The sequence below is a fragment of the Pinus tabuliformis genome, chromosome 7 (assembly GCF_031772625.1).
Source record: "Pinus tabuliformis cultivar Carrire ecotype Pingquan chromosome 7, CPIR1, whole genome shotgun sequence".
In the NCBI taxonomy this organism is placed as follows: domain Eukaryota; kingdom Viridiplantae; phylum Streptophyta; class Pinopsida; order Pinales; family Pinaceae; genus Pinus; species Pinus tabuliformis.
In genome coordinates this window covers 1,119,047,439-1,119,072,629 of record NC_142293.1, presented here as the reverse complement: position 1 = coordinate 1,119,072,629, position 25,191 = coordinate 1,119,047,439, and the positions used below count along the sequence as shown (strand labels likewise).

Sequence of the window (25,191 nt, the reverse complement as noted above, 5' to 3'; positions counted from 1 at the left end):
AAGTGCATTAAAAATATAGGACATGTCCCCCTATGACACTCGCTTACCTTTACCACCCCTATTCTTTCTAATGGTTACATTACTCCTTGAAAAAGGGTTAATTGATAAATCCCCTGCTAGAGACTGAGACGCACATATGGTAAGAGGTGTCAGGTCTAGTAATGGATTGTGCCCTTGAATCTCTAAATCACTACCAATGGAATTAGTGGGAGAGATTTCCTCGCTAAAAGATCCAAATTTAATCTTTGGTAACTGATGTCCAAGAGGATGGCCTCCATCCCTCATCTCGTCATTAAGGACGAGATCCACTAGTTAATTTTGGTGCCAAGAGTCATCAAAATGTGGGGATGGGTCTCAAAAAGAGGTTGTGAGGAAAATATCATAGAAATACCAAAAGAACCCACCCTAATGCAAGGATTAATGCAAGTATCATTTTCATGTACCACCTTTTCCACAAAATTTTGTACAGGAGAAACCACATTTCATTCACAAACATCAATAGGAGAAGTAATAGGGGAAGAATTAGGTACATGATGATAAATACCTAGTACATTTCATTCTAACATAAGTGTGGGTCCCCACTGAAACCGCACCAGATCGATGGCACTCATTTTTCTACCAGGCCATGATCTGCCATGATGGTGTTTTTCTGTCGAGCCAATCCAAATCTGCGCGAACAGTCGACAAGCATGCGCCCACTAGTGTGACAACGCAAACATCTAAAGGGGATAGACCAATAATCAACCCTTTGTTTGAAAGTCATGTCACCCTAGACAATATCCACTTCAGTTATGAGACCCCTAGAAAATTCTACCTCCACTAGCACCTATTTTATGCGCTTGTCCAGGTTGCACAAGCTATGCTCCTCCACGAAAATAAATTTCCCTAACAAATTCTCGATAGTTGTCAAGGCTGGTTGTGATTAAAGCTCCAAAGGTAAACCCGGTTATTTTACCCAAACTAGTTTTTTCCTCTGTACTTCCTTGGGTGAGTTGAAACCCATGTACCATCACTGCAAAGAAAGAAAACTACACCCATGGAAGTGTCAGAATATTGTCCACATCATCCAAAATGCAAAAAATGAAAAACAAACCATTCATTCAATAGTTGGCTAATCCTTAGCGTATATGTTATTATGGAAGCCCATTTGGATTCATCCCATGCCTTCATCTGTAAAACCATCCATTCAACTGAGTTCCCAATGCCCCACAATCACCCACTACTGCAAACCCACCACTTAATCCCAAAATACACCCCTTCCAAAAGTGAGGAAAAAAAACCCTTTCCACTAGTTGAACAACCTTTAAATGACACCCACTAGTAAGATATATGTTTTCTGGGTCACTCGACGAAAAAGTGTGAATAGTAGGCACCTCAACTACTGAAGAAGATGGTGAGAATGGGGTTGAACCAGATAGAGAAACTGCATATGTGTGCCCATAACACTTCCTAGTGAAAAGAGTCTCTGCTTCCATCTCATCTCGAATGTAATCAAACGAGAAGGACAAGACATTGCATGTCAATGCCATCTATCATAGAATAACTGCCATCTAGTATTTTGATCGATGACCTACAGTTGGAATTACCACCACCCAAAAAAAGCAGCTAATCAGGAAGAAACCCGTTGAGTCATCCCCCAATGCCACTGAAAGAAAATCCATGTCAGACCAATACTAGGAACTGTGAAAAATGAAGGAGCAACATATATAATAAAAACCCGAAAGGAAGCCACCAAAAGGTGTGAGGAAGTATATATGTGCCATATCGACCAATTGTCAATAACACAAGACAAAACAACCAGATAAAGTAGCAATGAATAAAGAAACCCAGATATACCACATAAAAACATCCCAATCACCTAAGAGAAGAATATTACTTAGATAAGCTAGCAACAATCAATGAGGATTAAATGTCCAAAAATAAATAACTTCAGTTCACCAAATTTGGGGATCCTGTAATCTCGCCATGTTAGAAGACAGATATTGTCAAGGTGGAACAATTGTGATCACTATGAATGTACTATGTAGGGCGTAGCCAACAGTCACAAGAGAATAAAACACTCACAAACGACCTCATTGATGGCCTTTGGAAAATGAACCTAAAGGAAAAAAAAAATGCCAATTGTATGCATCATACCCATCAAATCCATAATGGGACATATTTTCGATGACACAGTACTTGATTACCCACCTACTCATATAATGAGATGATATGATGACAAATTAAGATTTAGAGAGTCATTTAAAGCTAATGTCCTATTTGAATCTAGGTAGATCTCTGAAAAGAAAGATTCATGTTTAGCAATTAAAGTCAAAAGTGACTAAATGTCAAATAGACTACACCCACCAACAACTAAATACTCGACACCTCAAATAAATGACATAGGGAAAAAAATAGTAGCAAAGGAGAATTTAGTTTAAAAAGGAAATAATATTGTTCAATGTTAGAGTCATCAACCACTACAAAGCACTAGAGCATCACCAAAGTTTTCTCCCATGCCCAAAACACATTAAGTGCAAGAGTAAATATTCAATATAGAGGAAAACATAGAGGTAAATAATGCCCACAAAAGAGGTTCAATCAGATAAATAGGTAAATATCCACCCTACTGATGCCCAGGTAAGCGAAATAAAAACTTTCCAAAAAAAAACTTCACAAAAATCCGCTTGATCCAAAATTCTTTCATCCAACTAGTTATAGTGTTAACACATCCACTATCCAAAAAGCCAGTAATTAAGAAAACTTCCCAATTAACAGTGGCTACACTAATTGTCACTCTAGATTAAACACTATTGACATGGAAAATATTAACTTGAAACCACACAAAAATCATTCAGTAGAGGGCGACCTCACATTACAACATTAACAACTACAAGATCTATTATCAAGTCTATTGCACTAGCTTAAGATTTATAAAGCAACCAACACATGTGTTCCACAAAGGACTTTCATCACTCAAGAAAAAAATAACATATATTTAAATAGTCCTCCACATCGTGTTCCAGGAGGTTGGAAACCCCATTTCTATTCAATGTGATTAAGCAACCACTACATCCCTGGAACTGTGATCAAATTGCCACTATATGATGAGGAACTTTGATCAAACTGAACTCTGAATCTTCTAGCAAATACCTACTCCATCAGCCCTTGTTCTTGTACATTATGCATCTAGTCATTATAACAAACATAATTAGTTAAGGAAATATAATGACATGCCCTATTCAAAGGGACACACCTCTTCATGTAAATGAGGCATCCAACTAGTATTTATATAGGATGGCCTCCATTATAACTCGTCATCTATTTTCAAATTCATTATATATATATATATATATATATATATATGCTTGTTACTATCATCGTGACTCATGTTCTAAATGGGGGAAATATTCACTTCTACAAAGAGAATGTGATAGGGTGTATTGTCTTTGATTTTGAGATTATAAGTTATAAAGAAAATTCAGATTCTCTTTATCTTTCTCCATGATTCTCTAGAGATGTTGAATCCCATTTCACATCCATATAAGATAACCAAAGTATCAAGAATCTCAAAGAAGAGTTTCTCTTATTCCATAGCCAAAAGTCCACTAATTTACAATTTCTTTCAAGCTCATAATCATAGCATATATATATATATATATATATATATATATATATATATATATATATATATATATATATATATATATATATATGCTTGTTACTATCATCGTGACTCATGTTCTAAATGGGGGAAATATTCACTTCTACAAAGAGAATGTGATAAGGTGTATTGTCTTTGATTTTGAGAATATAAATTATAAAGAAAATTCAGATTCTCTTTATCTTTCTCCATGATTCTCTAGAGATGTTGAATCCCATTTCACATCCATATAAGATAACCAAAGTATCAAGAATCTCAAAGACGAGTTTCTCTTATTCCATAGCCAAAAGTCCACTAATTTACAATTTCTTTCAAGCTCATAATCATAGCTCTTTGCTTTCCATTTATCATTTTCTTAATGTTATAATTCTACTTAAGCTTATGAAGAAGATTGACGCTGAGATATTTATATGAAGTCATTTCCTCCAAGTTGTTATTTTCATGCACAAAATTAGCATAAGTAATCATTTTAAAGTTATCATAACCTTTATTTTGTTAGTTTTAATAATCACAATTGTACTAGAGAAGAAATCCTTGAGAATTTTTAGTCACTTGTATAGATCATAGGGAACAATATCATCTAAAAATAAGAATGATGATGACTATATTAACTAGATTTAGGATGACACTATTTGCTTCTTTCAAACAACCATCTAGCTTTTCAACGCATACGCCAAAAACTTGTAGGTGATAGGGGACAACCTTTCTTAACTCTTATATTACAATTAATTTCTTTCAACCAATCATCAATGTTCCTAAACTTGGTAATAATATTCTCATAGAACCTTATTGCATTATATCTTAAATTGAAAAGAACTTTAAGCTCTTGTAATATATTCCAAAGTTTAGTCTTGAGTAGTATGTGACAAGTGTTTTAGAAGTCAATGAAACCATTAAGAGATTGGTTTTATTATTGTAACACTCCTCCACAATGATCCTAACCATAATAAGGTGATTTAGTTCATAAATGTGGTCTAACTTTTGGACTCTTTTTCCATGGATTTCTAGCCATAGGATGATCATATCTTATAAAATAATTCCATATAACTTGGCTAAAATGTGGTTAATCATAAAGTTCTCATAGTTAGACGAAATATTTTTCTCCCCACTTTTGAAAATAGGTACAATGATGTTTGGGCATAGGGTTCCTTCTCCCAAATAAGCTTCGCGGGACGAAAGATAGCATGAGTAATAGACTTATACAAACCATCCCTGTTGTGCGTCCCTCCTCTAATTACTCGGTCATGCAATACTCCTTTCAAATGGAGAACCAAATTCATTATGACCCCATAGATGTCGTAGTTCTCAATCATTTCGTGGCACCGGCTAAACCAGGGGGAACGGATAGATATGGAGGAAGCTTAGATAAGAGAATACACTCTTGCGTTGGTTTTTTTGTAGAAAGGGTTTAAAGAAGCCCTATCGCTAAATTCAAGAGCTCGTGGATGTGAGAGATGATGTTAGGCCATCCAATTTTTAAGATTTTTGCTTGATAGCTTTTGATGTACTTAATTTTTTAACCTTGCATTCTATGTCTTCTAAAAAAACTTTCTTCCTCTAAAAAGAGTTTAGATGTTTTCTATGACATCATGAAATTCATAAATGTTTTTACGGTAAAAATTTCAATCCCTCTAAAAAATCATATTGTTAATTAATTTTATAAATAAGAAAAACTTTTCTTATTATTGTTAATGAATATTTATATTTATATATATATATAGATACACCAACTCAATTAGAGTTATTGTTGATCCATCCATTTTAGATATTAATATGAGCCATACATATGGAGTTCTTGTTATCCATCCATTTTAAATATTAATATGAGCCATGCATATGGAAAAAGTATGAAAGAGAATTTGACATTGGTCTTGTCTTGAAAATGAACCTTAGTGGAGGGCTTAAAATGTTAACAAAAATGGATCACATCATAACAACTCCAATATATGAAAATAATACTAATACAAACAATTCATTCTTAGCTAAAACATATATATTTGTGAGGAGATATTTGTGAGGAGTTTAAGAGGGAGCGTTAGAAACAATAGGTGGATTAGGTGTTAAAATGTAAGGCTCTTATCATGCAAAGTATTATGGGCTAGTATTAAAGTTTTTTAGAAAAATTATAAATATAAAAAATTTATTTTTAACTATTATATTATATTAAATTAAAATATAATTTAACATTAATATAAAATATAAAATATAAAATGTGAAAATAATTTTTTAAACTATTATATGTTAAAATATAATTTCTAACTATGGTATAAATTAAAATATGATGTAATATTTGATATAAAGCGAAATAAGAAAATGACTTGATAATCAATTATACAAATGACAATTATATATAGTTAAGATAAAGAGTAGCAAAATTAGAAATCATATAGTAAAGGTAAAGTTGCATGCAATAAAATAATTTTTTCATATTTATTTAATTATTTATAAATAGATAAAAATTATAAATATCAAATAACTTTGGAGTAATGTAGATTAATTTAAAGTTGTTATTATATTGTAGTACTTTATAAAATCTTAAATCATAGTAAAATTTTGCTCGATATAAGATGTCTACATTTGTCTGGCAAGTTGGATAGCGTGGCAGTGTCTTGGGAAGCGAGGTTGGGTTGTTGACCTGATGTCCCTTTGCTTTAAATTCCATTAATTTTGTATGGGTTGGCACATGAACATGTTGTTGAGGAATGGAGATGAGGTTCATCTCTCCATTACTGTTAACTTCAATTCATGTGTTGTGAGTCGTTCTTTTGTTGGGATATGTGTTGAGGAGTTTTGGTTTAGTTCTTTGGTACTCTGGTTACTCGTGCTCGGGTGTAACTTGATATCAAAGTGTCTATGTTCTTTTTGTTGTATTTGCACAACTATGAGTTTGGGGCAATTTTTGAATTAGTGGTTGTCTTCTCGCAGTTACCTTCTTCGGATAGTGAGTTTCAAGTCTCTTTCAATCAAGCTTGTGACCCTATTATGCTCTAAGACACAAATTTGTGGAGGTAATTGGCAGTGTATTTTTCATCTTGTGTTGGCCTTATATTTTAAAGAGTGTGAGGATTTATGGCTTATTACACTAGCAATCGATGTTAGCACTCGACGATTGTGTTGGTTCTTCGTCTATGTTGCCTTAGTGCATGTTGCTAGTTTAGGCATTTTTTAAAAATGTGGTTTTGTGTTACGATTTTTGAGGTTGACCTTTGTGTTTCTTATACAAGAATAGTCAAGAATGGTGTGTTGAGTAACTCATATTACATGTAGTTTCTCTTTGGTACTGTGGCATTATGTTATGGTTTTTTTTTTTTTTTTCTTTTTTTTTTTTTTTATGTCAGTTAGTGCAAGTCATTTTACCTGCCAGTTCTTTTTGACATGTGGAAATGTGTTATGATTTTCTTTCTTCTCGTTGCTTAGTTTGGTGTATTTCGTATCTTTATGTTTCTTCATTCTTTTTTGGGTTGGTGGATTATTTGTTCCTCGTCGCTTGTATTTTGTAAAAGGTGGATAGTGTTAGAAAAATGAAGCTCAATTATTGGGTTATCATGAGGAGTCTGGTTTGGAGGTTTTCTTTAGATGTTAAGCTTTCTTTTGACATTTTTGATGTAACACATTTTTGGAATTAATAAAATTATTGTAGCCTTTATATATATATATATATATATATATATATATATATCAAATTTCTAGAGAAGAAGGAAGAATTTTAAGCACAGGGGACAAACTATTTTCCCATCTAATTTCTGCATTCAATTTTTTTCCTAAGCAGTGTGACACCGACAGCTCCCAATTTCTTAGGGATCTTCTTCTGACCGAATAAATTATGACCCGAATAAATTATCCCAAAAACTGGCTATCAAGATATTTACATAGCTAACATTGAATAGATATTTGGGAAAAACCCTAATGGTTAGGCAACCATGAGGTAGGCAACGCAGAAACCAAAAAATACACCAAGCAACAGACACGGAAAACAAGAAACAGTAGTAATGACAAAGGAAGAAAAGAGGGGAGAGATCCCCTCCTATCGAGATGCAGCAGCAGGGGAAGGTCAGAACAATAGCAACCAGGCGGAAGAAACAAAAAAGCAAGGACCTGTCCTTGGAGCTAGATGGCAGGCAGGAAGCAGAGGCAAGTGTTTACCATGTGCAGTGGAGAAACCAAGATTCATAATCCCAATGAACAAGCTAGAGCGATATAGAAGCTACATGAAATATCATGCGCTAATCTGCAAATTCATCGAAGTTTGGCTAAAGGAAAAGGACCTCACCAGATGGATCCAACAAAAATGGCAACCCCGAGGACACATCGAGCTGAAGCTGGGAGCAAAAGGCTTCTTCATGGTAATTTTTTCGAACCTGCAAGATAAAGAAAAAGTGTTTGAAAATGGTCCATATTTCCATTATAATGCAGGACTATTTATGAGATACTGGGAGGAATGTTATAACCCAGATAAAGAAAAATTCCTAGCAGCTCCGGTGTGGGTAAGACTATTCGGATTACCAATAGACTTCTGGGATCCTGAAATCTTAGAGGGAATAGGAAATACAATAGGAAGCTTTGTTAAAATAGCTGAAACCACAAAAAAGGGAAGATACACCTCATATGCTAGAATTTGTGTTTATATGAATATAGCTGACCCTATTCCAGATACAGTCGAACTAGAGTATCATGAGGAAGTATGGCAACAAACCCTAGACTATGAGCACATACCCTTCCGATGCAGAAGATGTCATGAGTATGGACACCTGTTCAAGGAATGCCCACTCACAATAGAAGAGGAGGAGTGAAGAAACAAACAACAGAGGAAAAATCAAGAAGATTAGGAAGGGTTCCAGGAAGTAAAAAGCAAAAGAAGATATACAAGAGAGAATCCCAGTGAAGGAAGGAAAGGAAAACAAACCAAGCCAAGCAACAAAAATAGCTTTGAAATCCTACAAGAGGAAGAAGAAGACAATGAGACCCAAACAATGGATTATCAGGGAGAAAAGGGAAAGGAAAGCAGTATAAGTCAAGGCAAATCACAGACGAAGAGAAAGGCACAAAGTGACCCAATCGAAAAGGAGGAAAAGGAAGCGGGAGAGAAAATAGAATGCACTCGGCATTAAATGCGACCTTCCTAGCTCTGATACCAAAGTCAAATAATTCAGAAGAACCACAAGGATTTAGGCCGATAGTGCTCTGTAACGTCATATATAAGATCCTAGCCACTATAATGGTGAATAGACTAAACCAATACTTTCAGAATTGATATCCCAGGAACAGACAGGGTTTGCTAAATACAGACAGATAACTAATGGAATAGTAGTAGCACAAGAAGCAATCCATTCTTTGAAGAATACAAAAACCAAAGGGATGCTGATAAAATTGGATTTAGAAAAAGCATATGACAGACTTAGCTGGGGATACCTACAAAAAATCCTAAAGGCATACAGCTTTGAGGACAGGTGGGTAAACTGGATAATGTCAATGATCAACACGTCAGTTATGTCAATCCTATTAAATGGATCACCATCAGAAGCCTTCAATCCATCCAGAGGACTCGGGCAGGGAGACCCGCTATCCCCGTTCCTGTTCATAATTGCAGCGGATGGTCTAGGAAGAATAATAAAAGACAGTGCAAATCAGACAGCTGTAGGGATTATGACTATGGGGAAATGACCTACCTCTCACCCATCAACAATTTGTTGATGATGTTATGTTATATGGCCAGGCAACACTTAAAGAAGCAAAACAATTAATGGGAATTCTCACGGAATTTACTAAGGCATCGGGGACAGAAATAAGTAAAGAGAAATCGGAAATCTACTTCTTCAATACACAAGCTTCCTCCCAAGCTTTCCTGGCAAGAACAATGGGCTTCAGAGTTGGGAAATTTCCTACAAAATACCTAGGTACTTTGTTAAGTGACCAACAGAACAGAGTGGCTAACTGGGGAACATTGATAGGCAAGATGCAAAAGAGAATGCAAAACTGGACATTTAGGGCATTGAACATCCCGAGCCGCATAATCCTGCTTAAGTCGGTGCTACAAGCCATACCGATTTACCAACTGACCAGCCAAGCTGCACCTAAAACAATCTGCCAGAAAATGGTCGATATGTTTAAAAAGTTCCTTTGGCAAGGGTCGAGCAAGATAAAAAAAATGGGCACTGCTATCCTGGAATTGGTTAAGTAAATCAATAAAAGAAGGAGGATTAGGCCTGAGAGACCCATATATCCTAAATCAGGTAATGGGGGCCAAGTTGTGGTGGCGCTGGATACAGGGAGGTGACGACCTATGGAAAAAACTGTGGGAGAACAAATACGAGACGACCAGGTCTCCAAAAGGTAAATTGAGAAGCCAAACTGAGAGGAAAGGTTCGACAATCTGGAACTTGGCAAGAGCCAATAAGGAAATAATCAGAGAGCACAGTTTCTGGGAAGTAAGAGAAGGGGACAAAGCGAAATTCTAGGAAGAGGCGTGGCAACAGAGAGGAAAACTAAACCAACAGCCCCTACTCCAAGAGATATATCAGTTCACCATCCAAACAGAGGGTGACAAAGTATGTAATTACTGGAGCACAGAGTCGGACGGCTACTGGAGGAAGTGGAAACAAAAGGAAAACTGGCAAGAAGCACCAGGAGAAGCTAACTGGGAAATATATAAAAAGGAAATGGAATCAAGGAAAATAGCGGTTAAAGAAGGGACGGACACGCTAAGGTGGGGAAACAGAATTAAAGGTATGTTCACTATAGCAGAGGGATACTATTTAAAAGCAGGATACAATAAACAAATAGAAACAAAAAATGGGAAAACATATGGAAAATGAAAACATGGCCGAAGGTGACATTCTTTACCTGGATATTAAGCCACGGGAGAGCGCTAACTTGGGACCAGCTGAGGAAAAAAGGAACGCAGGGCCCATCGCGATGCGCCCTTTGTCGAGAACAAGAAGAAACCATGGAACATCTTACCAATGAATGCATAGTCAGCAGTAACCTGTGGAGACAGCATCAGCAACTCTTTGAGATATAAACAACATGAAAATAACGATTGAAAAGTGGAGAAACAAACCTTACCAAAACCCAATCCTGAACAAAGCATGGAACCTGTCTTTAGGATTCGTCCTGTGGAACATCTGGAAAGAGGAACCCCCTAATCTTCAAGGACAGCAGAGCAAAGAACAGGATATGGAATCAAATCACCCAAAATATAAGAGAGACCATCCTCACAGAGAGGTGGTACGAGGAGGATTGGAAGACAGATCAAACAAAGACAAGAATAATGACACGACTGCAACTAAAGCCTGGTATGACAAACATGATAGTAAGGAAACGCAAAAATAATGAGGTGGAAGAGGCTAAGCAATATAGAAATCCTCAACAGGGGTTCATTAAGCTAAATGTTGACAGCGCTGTGAAAGGAAACCCTGGAGAAGCAGGGATTGGTGGAGTTTCAGAGACGACAGGGGAACGATGTGCAGGATCTATGCGATGGATTGCAAACACGCAACAAACAATGAAGCAGAGCTCCATGTGTTGAAAAGAGGGCTAGAAATTGCCATACGAGAGGAATACCACAAGCTTCAGGTAGAAGGGGACGCAAAATTGGTAGTGGATATTGTCAAATAGTTGTAGCAGGGAACACCAACGGAAAAAATCAGTAGCAGCTGGAGAACTGTCTGTTTGGTGAAGGAGATAAGCAAGCTACTAAAATAGATAGCCTACATCCTTCCCACCCATGTGAGAAGGAAAGGAAATGAACCAGCTGACAGTCTGGCAAATTGGGGATGCAGGAACAGGGGAAGGACGTTGGATACAAATGAGGTTGAGCTAATGCAGACGGAGGAGATGGCAAACCTGAAACAACTTCTCGAAAAAGATAAAGTAAGATATACGAACACGATAGAAAATCTAAAGAATTCGAGGAAGAGAGGCCAAGAAAGGGAAGGAGGAGGACAGACGAGGGAAAGGACAATAACGGGGAATGAAGTGAATAGACAGGAAATCTGGCAGAGGTCTAAGCAGGGCAGAGGAGGTACACCTCCTGAGTGTACGAGGGAGGTGACGGTGGCGAATGACAGTGAGGAGGGTGAGGCAGAGAGTAGACAGGCGGGCAGAAGCATGACACCAAGTGGCAGAACAAGGACAGTCATAACACGGCAAGAGCAGCCGAGAGAAAGTGGGAATTTATGAGAGGCAACGGTAGAAAGGACGGAAGGGCAACATCCCGAGACGAAGGTGAAGGGATCTGTGCCAGTAACAAAGGCCGACAGGTGGCGGTTAAGACAAGGGACAGGAGGAAGAGAGGGATAAAAATAAACAAAAATAAGAAAACAACAAAGTGCATGCAAACGAAGACGAGGAAAACTGACGAGAAGGAAGGTGGCAGAAGAGAGAAGACGCAGGTGGCCGAAAGAAGGAGAAACAAATCAACAAGTTGGTATGTTACACTCTCGTTCCATATTCCTGTTAAATTCAATAGTATTATCAGTAGGAATCTAGGAAGTTTGAGCTGGAAAATGCATCCGACGTATTCAAAGAGAATCAGAAATTCCTGTGATAGAGGCAAAACCATCTCCGTTGATCACCAGAATTCCACGGGAATGGTGAGTGGGAGGAAGGGTCCTGATGCCAGGACGGCAGAGGTTCACCCGGGGGTAGAAGCCTGTAACTTTCCTACAAAATCTTGACCCTGCTCAGGACTGTAGGGAAGATGGGGAGAGACTCAGAAGAATCATGGGAAGAAACTTGGGTGAGGAAAATCTTAAGGGTTGGTGGGACTCAGGAAATCATGCTCTCTAGGGGGGAGAGTAGGAGATCGACTTTTAGGATATCCATAGATAAGCCTGAGAGACTCAAGGGAAGAGGGAAACAAAATCGACCTGCAGCCGCGAATGAACCCAGGAGGCTGCTAAATTGGGATGGGCAGAGTACTGATAGAAACCAGGATTGTCAGGGGAGCCGTAAGGGAAGAAACCCAAGAAAATTCCCAACCAGGGCTATGATAAGGACAGGCTCCAAGCTTCACCTGACCAAAATCCCGATGGGAGCTGTAAACCTAGGAAAAGATAGAAACCTGAGCAATTTGGAAATTGCGAGGATTCAGTATTATAAATCTGACAAATGTTGTGATTGTGTGATAGGTATAGTAACAGTCTCGGAAAAAGACAGGGACCAGAATAGAGATTACCAGGAAGCAGAGAGCTACGTTCAGACAGAGAACATAATGGCCCCTAGGAAAGGATCGAGAGTTACAAAAATGGAGGAAGGCACAAGTGGATTGTCGAAGAAAAGAGGCCGGAAACCCAGTGGAGAACAAATGAAGAAAATCATCGATGCCTATATGGTCGGGAATCCACCGGAAATTAGAGCCCAGATAACGAGCTGGGAGAGAGAATTAAACAACAACATCAAGCAACATGATATCCCAATGGAAGAATGGGAAAATATGGTGTAGGACCCGGGAAACACACGGGGAAGACAATCCCTATTCCGGCAGACTATTCAACAGTATTGGGTAATGAAAAATGTGGTGGCACGGGCTATGACACAGCATCGGGAGCAAATAGCAGAGGAAAGAGAAGAGGAACAGGAGAAGAACAAGGAAAAGGACCCAGTTAGGGCGGAACTACTTAGGGAGATAGCGACAATCCAAATTCAAACCTACCGAAACAATCTGGCCCTGGGTAGAATTGAACAGACTCTCAAAGACCTGAAGTGGAGGATTGAGCAGAGGAGCGAGATGCCAGGATCAAGCGCCAAGGTGTCACCCCAGTAACATCCTCGGATGAGGATTGAAGCAAAAGAACGAGCAGGAGTGCAAAATCTTTTTTCTTTTTGATGAAGTTCAGTAATATGTTTGAGTTTAAATTACATTCTAGGAACAATAGTATAGATAGTCAAATCTGTGATGTTAGATGGATAGCAATAAACCTCTTTAAGTTTTGGACAGTGTATAATGCTAACAAGTGGCTATGTGGTTTTATTCGGGCAGATAAGCAACCTGCAGCAAATGGAGGATAATTTTTTTTTGAAAAAAATAATACAAGTAAAGCCCTGCCAAATTTACGAAAAAAAAATAAAAATCTTTACATAGCTATCCCATTTTTAAAGTCCACACGGCTAAGGATATATTTACATAAAGGTGAAAACAATAAAAACCCATTTATTACATAATTTGTTACCTCTTCATGAGCACTGAATTGTGCATCAACTTTATTATCGTCAATAGCGATAAAAGGACAGTTGGGATATTTCTTGGCGATTCCTATTTCCAATCCCATAGGAAATTTATTGCGCCCTGACACGCGCCCGAGATAGCCATATATAACACGCCGGTGGTGATGGCTACAGAGAAAAAAAATACTGGCGTGTTATATATGGCTATCTCGGCGCATGTCAGGCGCAATAAATTTCCTATGGGATTGGAAATAGGAATCGCCTATTCTTTGGGATAGTACCTTCGGTGTGTGGAATAGCAACGTTTATAGACATGCATTAATTGCACCATTGTCCATAGCGCAAAAAACTGTGAAGATTGCGAAGCTTCCAGCAAGGATTTTGCATAAAGACGTTCTGCTACTTTACCGATATTCCTGCCATTGACGTTGATAGCACTGAGTGGCCCTTATTAGCGTTTATTGAAGTGTGTTGTATATCGTGTTTCACAGAAACGCCACCGCCCTTTCACCGACTCCCATTCTGTAACCCCAACGGTACCTGAAGATGAAAAAAAGAAACAAGTGGCACGGACGTGATGGATTCAGAGGTACATCACACAGTGATGCCAGTGGCCATTAAACGTGGAGTACAGAACCCAGTCACGTCAACTCAACTCTTTGCACGAGAAAAGGGCGTGTGTAAAACGCGTGGCGTTTATCTAAACTTTTTCATGAGATTGCCGTTGACTTGATAGTAGCTACATTAATGGCGGATGTAGTGGAGGGCACTAAATGAAAAGGAACCCCCACCAAATGCTTTTTGCGCCCAGATAGGTAATTCCACTAGTAATGTATCCACGGAGTGGACAGATGGCAATATATGTATGATTCTTAGTACCGGCATTTGTATCTTATTGGGGAATTGAATTGCTAGGAAAGTAATGATGGATTAAACGAAGACGTGGTTCTGGTTTGTGTCATCACTGTCCTTTTTAATTCATGTTTTGGGCCTGAAGTTTTGCAATGTAACATGCACAAGTTGCATCTTGCACCCTTTTTACCAAGCATGAGTGTCTTGCAAATCGAGGTTATAAGATATTATTGTGCTTAAACAATATTAATGGCTTTACGGTTCCTTGGAAGTAGATAAATATAGTTGTTTGTGCCTTTCTCTCTCGATTCATAGGGATTAACACAAACTCTGTTGTCTGCCTCCTTCCTGGGAAGAGCTATTATTCACAGGTTGGTATCCCTATGCATCTAGGATTAGTGTATTAAAGGGTATTCACATCCAGATAACATTTGTTGGCAACCAATGTTTGGTATTTGAAATGATTGATGCTAAGATCCCAAACTCATCCTCACATCTTAGGCCCAGTTTTTGAGCAACTTGTGCTATTTTGTTACTCTAGCTACCTTTGCACCAGCTGTATGTAATGGCAAAGATATTTCATGGGGATTGGGCACTATTAGACCAGCTTTAAGGGCATCTACATATATATTGGGATTGAAGAATAAAAAGTTGGAGTTGGGTTTTTGAATATTGAGCATTTGAAGATGCAGGCAGCCAGTGAGTCGAGCAAGAAGTCTAACATGCCACGAGCAGTTTCTGAGCAGTTGGAAGGAGGTAAGGAAGCTGTCAGGCCCCCCTGCGCTATCAAGAAGTCTGCAATCAAGAAGTCCTCATCAGATCAACAGATATTGCAGGTACAGAGTCCTGAAGCAAGTAAAGAGGCAAAGAATATGCCGAGTAAAGGCAGTAGTAATTATATGATGGGCAGAACCAGAAGTACAGCATCTGAACAAACAGATAACGAGATGACAATGATTGGAAGAATGTCCAGCATGAGCAAGAAAAATATGGCCTCTCCACGACTGAGTGGCCATGAGATTCCTAAGAGGAGAAGTGGGCAATTCAGAATCGAGGACGAATTGAGTAATTCATTTTTTGAAGAGACGGCACTGAGTAGAGCTTCTAGTAATACTAGTGTTGGGCTTTCCTTCTCCATTGGAGGGCCTGTTGTCACTCCCAAACATGGGGACCTTGGTCTCATCAACGACTGTAAGAATACATATATCCACATTTTATTATACAGAGATCATATATATATATATATATATAACAGAGTTTGTTTCTGAATTTCATGACCAGGAAGCATAATTAAAAGTAATATGAATTATATTGAATCTCTGTAACTTCCTGAATGAATGTTCTGCAGTGCAAGAGGCAAGAATACATGCAAGCATGGCTCTAAACAGAAAAGCGAGTGCTAAGGAGATTAAAATAGCAATACAAACAGATGGAGAACCGTTTTTCCGGAATCTTCCTTTACCAATTTTCCTCAAGGTAACGCCATGAGTAACAGGCCCTAACTACTGGAATTTGAAGTGTATATGTATAAATCAGTTTTAAGGTATCTGTTAAACATACAGAGATATAAAGATATTGATAGAGTTTGGATCCTATGGATGTAATGTTACAAGTTAAAAATTTATATATAAAATTATTTTTTTTTTTGAGAATTTTATTGATTTTTTTGTGCTGATTTAATAGTTATGAGCACGTGTTTCCTTCAAAAAGGTTATAGGTTCAAAACTAAAAGGGATAGTTACAAGTTCAAAACCAAAAGGGGTAGAGTAGGGGTAGTTAAAGGTTCAAAACTAAAAGGGATAGTTACAAGTTCAAAACCAAAAGGGGTAGAGTAGGGGTAGTTAAAGGTTCAAAACCAAAAGTAGAGTATGTATGCCTTCAAATCGCTACAAAGAAATGGCTCCCTTGTCCCACAAACAAAAAGTTCTTATACACCACTTGTCCCACAAACAAAAGGTTCTTATACACCAATTTGATGTTTCACTTACCAACCTTAAAAATAGATAACAATAATTATTTTTCTTCATATCAATATTTAATATCCTTTAACAAAAAATGATATAAATTAAATATAATTACATGGAATAAATCAAATGTATAATATCATTAATCATAATTAATTAAATAATATATATATTCTCTCTCAAATTATATATATGATGTTTTTAATATTTTTTATATAAAATATAAATTTCTTATATGTTTTGTAGAATATTTTTATTTAAATTTAAAATACCCCTTTTAGATATCTCATTTATCTTTGTTATATTATATTAAATTAACCATCTTTTTATATTTTTATTTGATTTTTCTCTATAATTATTTTTCTTTATTATTATATTAATTGTTTTTTTAATTATAATAATGAGTATGATATGTTTTTTCTATTTCAAGTTTATTATTAAATCATAGGTATGAGATTTAGACATTAAGTAAGTTAGTATATAAACTTTCTTCTGTCGGTGACACAAATTTTCTCGTGTATATTATTTATCCAAATAACTTTGAAAACACGATTGTTTAAATTAAATCTATAATTCAAAAAATGCATGTTATTATTAAATTTATTAAAATTTAAAATATATTTCATACATCAAATTCATATTATAATAAAATATATTCAAATATTTAAACAAAATAACCCATATTTATATCTACAAAGCATGTGAATGGCAGAGAGATTTAATAATGACACATGATTGTTTTGGATGAGCAGTTTTCAGATGTCAAATACAAAGTAATTTTGAAGAGTAAAACGTCCATGAGATTCTTGAAAAATTTATTCAGCAACAATGTCGATTCAATCCTGTTAGAGAAGGAAATTCTCCATGGAGTGTCAGGTGCAGTAGCACCTGGAGAAGTTCTGGCCATGATGGGACCCTCTGGGAGTGGAAAGACTACCCTCATAAACCTTCTGGGTGGCAGAATACAACACAATGTATCAGGAAGTATCACATACAATGACCAGCCCTACACAAAAGCCTTGAAGCGCAGGTTGGCTTTTCACATTTTTGTATTGAATGTTGATTCGTAAGCTGTAAGGTTTTGAATAAGTCAAATGCAATCGTAGTAGAAAGTTATATGTTTATTTTGTTGGGCAGGATAGGATTTGTGACGCAGGATGACGTGCTGTTCCCTAATCTGACAGTGAGAGAAACACTAACATATGCTGCTCTGCTGCGCCTGCCAAGCACACTAACCAAGCAGCAGAAAGAGGAACGAGCACGAGAGGTGGTTTATGAGTTGGGCCTCGAAAGGTATTTAATTCTGGAGCTATCTTATATTGTCAAATGTTCTGTTGTATTTTATATTGGTTTTTAAATAATATTCTCAATACATCATGAATGAAAATTTAAGTTTAATTTTCTTTTTAAATCAGGTTAATAAAATAAATAGAATGGAAGACCTTCTGGACATCAAAATATTTTAGCAATTAAAGTATTACTTAAAAAATTAAGTTGAATATATTTAAAATAAATGTTAGTTATATAAATAAAAGAGTTGGTAAATGTGAAGGAGTTGTGGCTACAAATTCATCTGGATTGCAGATGAATATTGGAGTGTTAGTTGTTTTTTGGACAGTGGAAATGGATTCAACACCAATAAGAACCCTTGAAGCACCAAAAATCTTGAAGTTTGACAGCTATAACCTAGATTTTCAAAAAATTATGCTCGATTTTTGTCAAAATCATATCAGAATTTCCACTATTTCCCTGATTAATTTGTAGATTCTTTAGACTAGCTAATATTAATAGACATCAATCCATAAGAAGCATTATAACACTTACTTTAAACATCATAATACTTCATGATATGTCTCATGGTTTTAAAATAAAAATAAAAAATTCATAAAAACTACCTAAATTATAACTTTATTTTAAATTATCTTTTCTTTTTCCTCGGTAAAACTATACTAATATATTATATATAGAAGTCCAAAATTTACATCAGATCAAAACAGAAAGAACCAGGCACCTGAGGTGTTAACCTGGAATAGTTGAGACTGCAAGGTCCAAAGGACTAGACCATTCAAAGGAGCTAGCCCACTCAGGGGCCCCAACCAAAAATCCAATTGATCCCCCGTAGGGGAGACAGACATAACCCAGACCATCAACAAAGGTTCTTGAACACATACAAAATGCATACATGACGAAACTAAGCTAACACAGACAGCAATAGAAACTAAAGGACCAGACAGAAGAGCCATGTAGACCTTGAGCGAGGGCGTCTCTAACTTTATTTTAAATTATCACTATTGTTATTAATTATAAAAAAATTAATATGTAATTTAAACATAAATACATTTAAAAAATATGGGACAAAATTTTTAATGTGAGATTTAATTTCACTTTATTATAGAAAGTTTTAATTTGCAAATAGGTTGTATATCATGACTTATCAATATCACATGTCCAAAAAATCATAAATCATTTCATATGACACTTTCATATTACGTTTTTTCTAATTAATCAATTTAAATTAAAAGAGAAAAAAAAAAAACATAAAAACTTTGAAATAAATCTCCATCTTTAATTTTTATATATTATTATGAATATTTTAAAATATTTTGCAATTTGTCATTCACTTAATAATTAAATTAAAATAATTAAAATTTTATTTTAAAATAATCATTAATAAATTTTTATTATATTTCTTTACTATCTCAAGAAATCTTCAAAATTCAAATCGCAAATAATTTTTTCCTATAGCATGTACCTATTTTTGATTTTTTTATTTTGGTAAGAGAGTTGAGATCAACCTATACTTTTGTCGGAAATTGTTTTTGTCCAAAATCAAAAGAATTCCATGGATTTAAGGAGAATTTAAAAGATAGTGACAATGAAAATTGAAAATATATGTTAGTTCGAAACGCCTCAGCCAAATTGTTGATATAAAAAAATATATTTGGTAGTACACTTTGTTATCCATCTCATAAAATAAGCAACTATTGGCTTAATGAAGTTTGATAATAAGCAACTATTGGCTTAATGAAGTTTGATAATATTGTGGTGTAATGAAATTTGATATATGTGATTTTAACTAATTTCTACAAAAATTTGTAACAAATTTAACTAAAAAATTATACAAATAATATATTAACCAGAAGTCTAAACACTTCAAACTTCAAAGAAGCCATGAAAAGGAAATCCTTACTGTACTAAGTTCATCACAAGCAAAAAGTGCTTAACCAACCTGAAGTTATGTTCCGGTCTTCAGTTTCCATAGCTCAAAATCTAAAAACCTCAAGCAAGCAAGTATAGGATGTTTGGCCAAAGCACACATAGGCACTTAAAGCCTCACAGCAACCATGAAATGGAGCTCCCTACTAAGTCACCACCATGTAAAGAAGTGTTTGACCAACATGGAGTTATTTTCCTGTCTTCTGTTTCTTTGGATCAAAATCTAAAAACCTCATGCAAGTCTGCAAGGTAGTTGAAAATGTTTGATTATTACGAGCAAAACTTTATCCAGACACGCCAAAACCTGAAAACTTTATCCGACTGGATTTTCTGAAGAACATAACACGATAGGTTATTGTTGGGAATTTGATATTCTAAGGAGATAACGCAATCAATCAGTTTTTGCATAGAAGAGTTGTCTTTTCTGCATTTTTGACATTATGGGGCCTAAGATTTCTTTGTAAAATGAACTCAGCGCCGGCCTTATAAATTAATCCTTTATGTCTGCATTTCAAGGGTTTGTGTGTCAATACAGTTTTGCTGTGCAGATGCCAGGACACCATTATAGGAGGAGCCTTTGTTAGAGGAATTTCTGGAGGCGAAAGAAAGAGGGTCTGTATTGGCCATGAAATCCTAACTGATCCTTCGTTGTTATTTCTAGATGAGCCGACTTCTGGTCTGGATTCAACCACAGCATTACGTATTATTCAATTGTTACATGACATAGCCGAGGTGTGTGAATATCTTGGAATCATGTAACTCCTGGAAGCGAATTTTCTTGGGCCATTTTAATTGTCAATGTTGATTTAACGTTTTCTGAAATATATGCATCACGTGAGAAAATCTTGTTGCAGGCTGGGCGAACCATTGTGACCACAATTCATCAACCGTCCAGTAGACTTTTCCATAAATTTGATAAGCTGATCCTTCTTGGGGAAGGACATTCAATATACTTTGGGAAAGCATCAAGTGCAACAGAATATTTCTCATCCATTGGTTGCTCTCCTGTCATAACAATGAATCCGGGTGATTTTCTGCTTGACCTTGCAAATGGAAACGTTAATGATGTCTCCATACCACCAGAATTGGAGGAGAAGGTTTACAATATGAAAGCTAACTTAGAAATGGATGGCGACCTGATTGCAACAGCAAAGCCATCTCCACATGATGTCCTTGAGGTAATTAAGGAAAGCCTTTCCATTTTTAAGATCAATTCTAGCAGAGTGGCTTAAATAAGGTATTTGGCATTTTGAAGACTTCTTGTTCTTGGACAGTACCTGGTGGAGGCTTATCAGTCTCGCATTGCACCTGAAATAAAGGAAAAACTGCTGGTATTGAACGACATAAATGAAGACTGGAAAGCAGCAATTTCTTCTAGACATGAATGGGGTGCAACATGGTGGGAACAATATTCTATATTGTTTAGGCGAGGCATAAAGGAAAGACGCCATGAATATCTGAGTTGTCTGAGAGTTGCACAAGTCCTATCAACGGCATTCATACTTGGGCTCCTCTGGTGGCAGTCAAAGATTGATACTCCGAAAGGGCTTCAAGATCAGGTTGGTTTGGGATCCTCTTTTTCTTCAGAGTAACCTAGCATGTCTTGAATTTTCAAACTACATAGTTGACAGGCATTGCATATGTTAGGTTGAATGAGACGTGCCTCTGTTTTAGGCGTTAAATCCATACAGTAGTAAGGAGTAAGAGTCTACAGCTCATGGGGCTCTAGTGGTTTTATACTACAAACAGGACCAATCCAATCTAGAGTTTTACTATCTGTATCCGTAAGAATTCAAATTGATTGCACCGAGAGTATCCAGGGGTATTTATAGCGCCATCTCTGCAATGCTAATGAATTTTAAGCTCAACTTGATAGCAGATTTTGGAATATTGGGGAAATATGATAGATAGAAGTTAATTAGGTATTAACCTAATGTAACTAAATATTAAAGATTTGTCAAGAATACTAATTCAATAAACTTTGGGATTATATATTATATAGATCCATAAATGGCTATTTTGATATAATTAATTAAAATAATACAATAAGGTTATGGTTAGATTTAAACAATTATTAAATTAATACACAATTTACTATATTCTATTATTAATAAACTTATTCTTTAATTATGGATTTACCTATTGTAACTAAATATTAGATTTAACAAGAATACTAATTTAATAATACTTGAATTACCAATTATATAGATTTCTAACAAAGGAAATCCCTTTATATATATTTTATTACCGAAGGATATTAATAAAATAATTGTGGTTTGACTTGGACCTTTGGTCATTAGCCGTTGGCATTATAGCCGTTGAATCTCTGCATACTATATTTAAACCAGCTTAACCAGATTAGTCTTCAGCTTGTCCTGACGATGAACACACTGTTTTCGAAACGCGTCGTTGATTATGTGATTTTGCCGAAGATTTTCTAACAATGTTATGGATCACAGAAGTCTAAATTCCTAGATAGAAGTTAAGTCAAATCGGTTGTTATTCATATTTCTAGAATATTCCAAAATGTGTAATAGAAATAAAGATGGTTAATAAAGACTAAAATGTTTAGGCATGTTATTTTAACCATGGATAAGTTTAGGTTTGTGTTTCTGATTTTATATATATTAACTACCAAATCAAAAAAAATCCCAGTATATCTTCATTCTGATTCTTGAATACAATCTTTTTAGACATGAACAAGTTTGTGTTTCTGTTTTTTCAATACCTTTACTCTTCATAGAACTTGAGTTAAGCTGAATATATGCTGGATTGATGATTTTCACCGTATCAAATTTAAATAGAGATTAAATATTAAGCCACTATGCATGAAGCTAATAATTGGTTTACTGCCTTTAAATGTTGTTGTAGGATGAGAATAAAGTGATATTCAATAAACTAGTTTGCATTTTTGTTATTCAATACATTATAATAATACCCGAATTAAACTAAATATATACTGCATTAATGATTTTAATCAAAACAAACTTAAATAAAAATCAAATATTAAACACCATGCACTAAATATTAAACACAAATAAAAATCAAATATTAAACACCATGCACTAAATATTAAACACCATGCACTAAATAATAGACAACTAACCATAATCAATCATCTAATAAAAAATTTTTTTGGGTGATTTTTTTCTCTCCATACTAGACTCGTTACCTCTCCTTTGTATTACACACGAATGACTTCAGAATCGTTACCTCTCCTTTGTATTACACACGAATGACTTCAGAGGAAACAGGAAAAATCAAGGTATGATGAAGCAAAACACCTCAGCTTAATATGTGTTGAAATTGATTGGTGATGCATTCTTGAATGCATATTTGTTGGGCATATGCATAGATAATTTCCACTAGTTTCCGTATTTAAGCTGAATTTCGTCGCTGAATGCAGACAGGGCTATTGTTTTTCATTGCTGTTTTCTGGGGATTCTTCCCAGTTTTTACTACAATTTTTACATTTCCTCAAGAACGAGCCATGTTAGCAAAGGAGCGGGCAGTAGACATGTACAGATTAAGCGCATACTTTATGGCTCGAAACTTCAGTGACATGCCACTCGACCTCTTTCTTCCCGTTGTATATTTGCTCATAGTTTACTTCATGACAAACTTAAGAATGACGGTTGCAGCCTTTTTTCTTACCATGCTCACACTATTCCTCAGTATTATTGCAGCTCAGGTATGCTTTCCAAAAAGTTCAAGTTTATTTTCTAGCTGTGTCCATTGCAAAACTATAAAGTAGAAACGCTATATGTTGATTTTTGGCTTCTATGACTGTATCAAGGGGCATGCTTATGATCTCAAATCTGGACCTTTATGATTCAGGGTCTTGGATTGGCCATAGGTGCTGCATTTATGAACATAAAGAAGGCTACTACTCTAGCCTCTATTACTATGCTGACATTCATGCTTGCTGGGGGATTTTTTGTACAGGTAGAAGCTATGAATCAGTTGGGCCCTGACATCCCCTCATCATAGCTCATACTAAGGACACAATGCTACTCTAAATATTTAATGTCCCTTATGTTTATAGTTGATAGGATTGTGTTGGATTTAAGAGAACACCCTTTTTAACTATGTCTCACTCCAAATATTTTGCTTCCTGCAGCGAGTTCCTGTGTTTATACAATGGATCAAGTATCTCTCTTTTAATTACTATACATATAGGATTTTACTCAAAATACAGTATGACACACATCAACAGTATGATTGTTCAAGTCCCAGAGGATGTAAAAGTGTAGCAACATTTCCCTCTCTTCGAGGGATTTCCTTGGATGGAGGATTCGAGGAAGCAGGGATCATGATGGCTATGGTTATTGGATACCGTTTGCTAGCATACATGTCACTCAGAAGGATGAATTTGAGAATTTAGCAAGAAGTCTGTACACTGCAACAGAAGTTATGAAGCCCTGCTTAGTTAACCATGAGGATAACATCTCAATGTTTTTCGTTGTCAAGGAACTGGTGACTTCTTTAATCAAATCAGCATGAAGAACAAAAAATGAAGGGGACAAGTCTGCTCATGCAGGTTAAGACCTCCAGTGCTGCAGATATTATTATTTGTGAATTGATTTATCATTGCCAAATTGTTTCATATACGCTTGTGGCTATCAGCTCGATGAGGTTGTTTGCTCTTATGAAATTCTCTTCAAGAGCTGTATAATAGTTTGGAGGTAACATGATTATGACGGATAAAAACTATGATGTGGCAACACATTCAATAATGACATTTTTACAGAAACCCCTTAGGTTTCAGCTGTGGTTATAATACTCCCATCTATGTTTTTACAAAAGTCCTGAAATTCAGGTACATTGATAAATTTCTTTAATTAAAAGATATATATGTCGCCAGTGCTTCAATACTTTTTATATGCAATTCGGGTTCAAGTCTTTTTAGATATGGCATGTCATAGTAACGCTGCAAGAATAGGCTTTTTGTTGGAGTCGGGATACAAGTTTGGTTTAAATAGTTTCCAGAAGTCTTGGTCTTAGACTGAATTATGAGTTTAAGATATATATTGTTCACGAATTATTATCCCGGAATTTACTAGTTCTTTATTTAAAAAATTAATGACATTCAAGTGCTTTCATATATATTCTCTTTAATTAAAAAAATACACGGAGGGTTGACTCTGAGGCATTTAAATTATTAAGGGCTTCGTTTCCCTGGTAAATCAAAGTTTGACTGATCGTTTTTTCACAAATGGAAGATCTGTTTTTCCTTCAAAATTGTCCAAAACCATCAAGGGTGTGATGTTCTTATCATAAATTTTTATATAGTTATTATCAAATTTCAAATCAATTTTGCCCAGAAAAAACAAAACTATATAGAATTCACTT

General features: G+C 35.8%; 1 protein-coding gene across 2 annotated transcripts; it reads left to right on the top strand.

The window, feature by feature from the left end:
* The first annotated feature begins 14,781 nt into the window (after positions 1 to 14,781).
* On the top strand, positions 14,782 to 24,625 carry LOC149251449 (ABC transporter G family member 22-like). 2 transcript variants are annotated; one of them, XM_089459446.1, is made up of 10 exons: positions 14,787 to 15,850; positions 16,008 to 16,135; positions 17,376 to 17,653; positions 17,761 to 17,916; positions 20,388 to 20,571; positions 20,694 to 21,017; positions 21,114 to 21,398; positions 23,246 to 23,530; positions 23,677 to 23,784; positions 23,960 to 24,625. In XM_089459446.1, exons 1-10 carry the CDS (start codon positions 15,346 to 15,348, stop codon positions 24,221 to 24,223), a joined length of 2,517 nt encoding a protein of 838 aa, XP_089315572.1. In that variant the 5' UTR covers positions 14,787 to 15,345; the 3' UTR covers positions 24,224 to 24,625. The 2 variants fall into 2 exon arrangements, with proteins under 2 accessions (XP_089315573.1, XP_089315572.1); XM_089459447.1 differs by lacking the exons at positions 23,677 to 23,784; positions 23,960 to 24,625 and adding an exon at positions 23,785 to 23,947 and having other exon boundaries at positions 14,782 to 15,850.
* Positions 24,626 to 25,191: the final 566 nt, after the last annotated feature.

Coding starts and splice junctions, on each gene's coding strand:
- LOC149251449 (XM_089459446.1), top strand. CDS start 15,346: ATGCAGGCAGCCAGTGAGTCGAGCAAGAAGTCTAACATGCCACGAGCA. Junction 20,572..20,693: donor TGTTACATGACATAGCCGAG/GTGTGTGAATAT, acceptor ATCTTGTTGCAG/GCTGGGCGAACCATTGTGAC. Junction 21,018..21,113: donor CTCCACATGATGTCCTTGAG/GTAATTAAGGAA, acceptor GTTCTTGGACAG/TACCTGGTGGAGGCTTATCA.